Raw genomic sequence first — 3,314 nt, forward strand, 5'->3', positions numbered from 1 at the left:
AGGTATTTAAAAATTATGTTTAAAAAAAAAAACCTGAGAACGGAGAAATACTAGCATTTGATAATAAAATATAATAATTATACAATATATTATATATGTCTAATTATCATGCAAGAAGTACTTTACTGGATTTGTAATTATTTCCTGAATAATTTCGTATATTTCACAAACAAGTGTAGATTTAAAAGAATCCATTCAATGTAAATACACTAGAATATTTGATATCATATTCCTATTACTTAATAGAAATAGAGATTATTCAATAGAGATTAGCAAAAATGTAGATAGACATCCCAAAAAATATGTTCCTGATCAGGAGTATGTTACATTATTTAATATACTTCAAATCTGCCACAATTTTGATATTTTTCCCCCATGTAATTGGAGTTGTTATGAGTTTTGTTTTATTGTACATGTTTATTGTGCAGAGAAATAGCATGGAGGAAAATGTTTTTTTTTTTTTTTTTGTATAAAACAGAGAACAGGTCTGAAAGAGAAAGTTAGGGATGGGGCTATTATCAGGATAATCTCTGCATTTTTATTCCCTCTCAGACAGCTTTTATTATTCAAAGTGAAAGTAAATATCTTCCTTATCAGCAGAAGCATGACTCTTTTCAACAGGTCTGAGGGGGAGATAGTGTGAATGCTGAATTGCTTGTACTATCTCACGCAGGGCAGGTGGATGCAAATGAAATCTGGGTGGAATACATCCTGAATAATGCAAAACTGTAGATTGCCATTGAAAAAAATATCCCAACAAACAAATGAATAGATCCCTGACTTCCCCATAAAACCGAATCAATCATTTTAGTTATTTAATTTGTGGTTATAACTCACTTTGAAGCATCCCTTGGTTACATGGAGAGGGGGGTGGAGGGGGAGGGAGGGTGGGAGGGGTTGTTCAATGGTGCTGTATGAAGAGGGGGGTCGGGTTAGTTTAGGAGGGGAATGTTGGTCACTGCATGCCACCCAAGATGTTATTCACTGCTAACAATTCCTATTATCTGTCCCTGCTTTGGGCTAATCAGACAGAATATGTAAAGATGAATCTTGTTTCCTGTTGTCATTGGGAGGTAAGGGTTATCTCTGGGGAGGAGTGAGGGTAAGTGGAGGGGGGCGGGGGGGGGGTCTCCTATTCCCATTAGGGTCTTTAGCACTTGACTTATTCAGGTACTTAGCATCCTGTAGACAGGGACGACCTGAAAGCAGCTAGTTTGTGTTTGTTTGTAAATGGGGTGGGATGTTTATATAAACAGCACCTCCCTGTAAGTGACACTCATATTTAGGCTCAACTGTGGGAAGAAGCAGCACTGGGGGGACCCAGCTCTATGCCCCCATCTGTCACCTTGAGTGGTTGCTACATTTTCAGCTATTTCATAAATATCTCTTAAAAAGACAATTCCTAGTACAGATATGTCTTCTTCTGGCAGACTGAGCTTCACTGTTAGGAGAATTCTGGATCTGCCAGAGTATGATAGCACTAGTGTACAGACAGATTCATCGATACATTACAAGAGACGTTCTCCTTATCAAGACTGGCTGGAGAATGAGAGGAATCACTATTTATGTAAGTATGAGTTCAAGTATGTTTATTTAGAAATTAAGCACACAAAGTCATTTTAATCGATGTCATTGGAACATAGTCAATTCAGCCTCATATTGCAGTTAAAATATATCATCAGTGTTTCCTTGAGGTAGCCTACATTTGGGTGTTTGTTCATTAATGCAGTTGTTAGAATAATCATGTTGTACAAGGCGAGGGATGAGTACAATCCGTGATTATATGGTTATCCTCAATCTGAGAATGTATTAATCAGAGTATATTTTCTAGACAAACAGGATCAAAATGATAGTTATGGTGTAATGGTGTATCCATCTAAACCAAATGTAAAATCTAGGCTGCTTCTTTATAATAAACAATATATTTTTATTTGTTTAGCCTCAGATGAGAGTGGTCCTGAGACATTAGCAGACAACATCCAGAGAGCAGAGGAAGCCTCTCACAGTCCAGAATCCGAGGAGAAGAAGAAGAAGAAGAAGAGACGAGTCCTCTTCTCAAAGGCTCAAACCTTGGAGCTGGAGAGGAGGTTTCGCCAGCAGCGTTATTTGTCTGCTCCAGAGAGAGATCAGCTAGCTCACATTCTCCACCTGACACCGACTCAGGTCAAGATCTGGTTCCAGAACCACCGTTACAAGATGAAGAGGGCTAAACCCGAGCTGAGTACCACCCCACCTCTGCTGAAACGTGTCATGGTACCAGTGCTGGTCAAGGATGGGAAGCCTTGTCAGACCTGTTCTCCTTCTAGTCCAGCGCTATGTAGAGAAAAGCTCCAGGGCTTCCCCACATTGCAGCCCGCGGGGGCATTCAGTTTTTTCCAAGGTTACCATCACCAGCACATAGCAGCACATCCATCAAGCATCTCCTGGAGATGGTGACCTCTACACCTGAGAGACACTGAACAACGCAAAGTAATTCCCAATGGTACAATTATGGGATCCTCCAGTCTCAACATTGAAGGAGAACAGCAACCCCAGCTGGATGTGTCTGTGATTGGACAGCGACCTGGAACACATTTGGCACACAAGACACGAACATTGTGGGACGTGATAAACGTAACATGTATGTTTAAAATTGGTTCCATACACTGCCCATCTCTTAGCCAAACTGTTGTCATATTACTGTTCTCATATATATCAGACTGTGACTAGCAAACATGTAAGACTTGGCCTCCATCAAATGAAATACCATTGCCCTGAATGGAAGTTACGTTTTAAGACTGGAAATCACAGGTGTAAATAATTATAGATATTTGTATATATTTGTATATTTGTATTTATATATAAGGATTTTGTATCATATGATGCTTTTCATTTATCCTAAAGTTTTATTGATTTCCTCCCTAATGAATAATAAATGGGATTTTTTTTTATTCTCTGTGAATTTTGAGTGGAAATTCTATTTCCATAGACAGCATGAAGAAATTTGCAATACTGAAAAGTTCATGTTGATCCAATAGAACGCAATAGGTAATTCCATAATTACGCATGTGTGCAGGTTAGTATTGGTACTGCACTGCATTGTGCAAACCTTTTTCAAACTGCACCCAGTCAATGGATTCATCTTCATTATGGTTACAAACTGAGGGAGTTATGTATCGAGGCAAAAGTGGTGCAATTCTAGAGCTAACAAACAGGATCTTTATGTATGAAAGGAAAGACATCGGATTGCGTTCACATGATGCAAATGTGATAAATAGACCCAATAGAGCCTGAGATGTTGCCATTTTGGGGTATATACGATTCTGGGGTAATAA

The 3,314-nt window shown here is 38.8% G+C and overlaps 1 protein-coding gene across 1 annotated transcript; it reads left to right on the top strand.

The window, feature by feature from the left end:
* Positions 1-1,413: 1,413 nt before the first annotated feature.
* On the top strand, positions 1,414-2,436 carry NKX2-8 (NK2 homeobox 8). Its single transcript, XM_075613081.1, has 2 exons — positions 1,414-1,567; positions 1,940-2,436. Exons 1-2 carry the CDS (start codon positions 1,414-1,416, stop codon positions 2,434-2,436), a joined length of 651 nt encoding a protein of 216 aa, XP_075469196.1.
* Positions 2,437-3,314: the final 878 nt, after the last annotated feature.

This window comes from Ascaphus truei, chromosome 9 (genome assembly GCF_040206685.1).
Source record: "Ascaphus truei isolate aAscTru1 chromosome 9, aAscTru1.hap1, whole genome shotgun sequence".
Taxonomy (NCBI): domain Eukaryota; kingdom Metazoa; phylum Chordata; class Amphibia; order Anura; family Ascaphidae; genus Ascaphus; species Ascaphus truei.

What these genes read in the sequence shown, in the direction of transcription:
- NKX2-8 (XM_075613081.1), top strand. Translation starts at nt 1,414, where the DNA reads ATGTCTTCTTCTGGCAGACTGAGCTTCACTGTTAGGAGAATTCTGGAT. An exon ending in TGAGAGGAATCACTATTTAT is followed by an intron (nt 1,568 to 1,939) that starts GTAAGTATGAGT and finishes TTATTTGTTTAG; the next exon opens with CCTCAGATGAGAGTGGTCCT.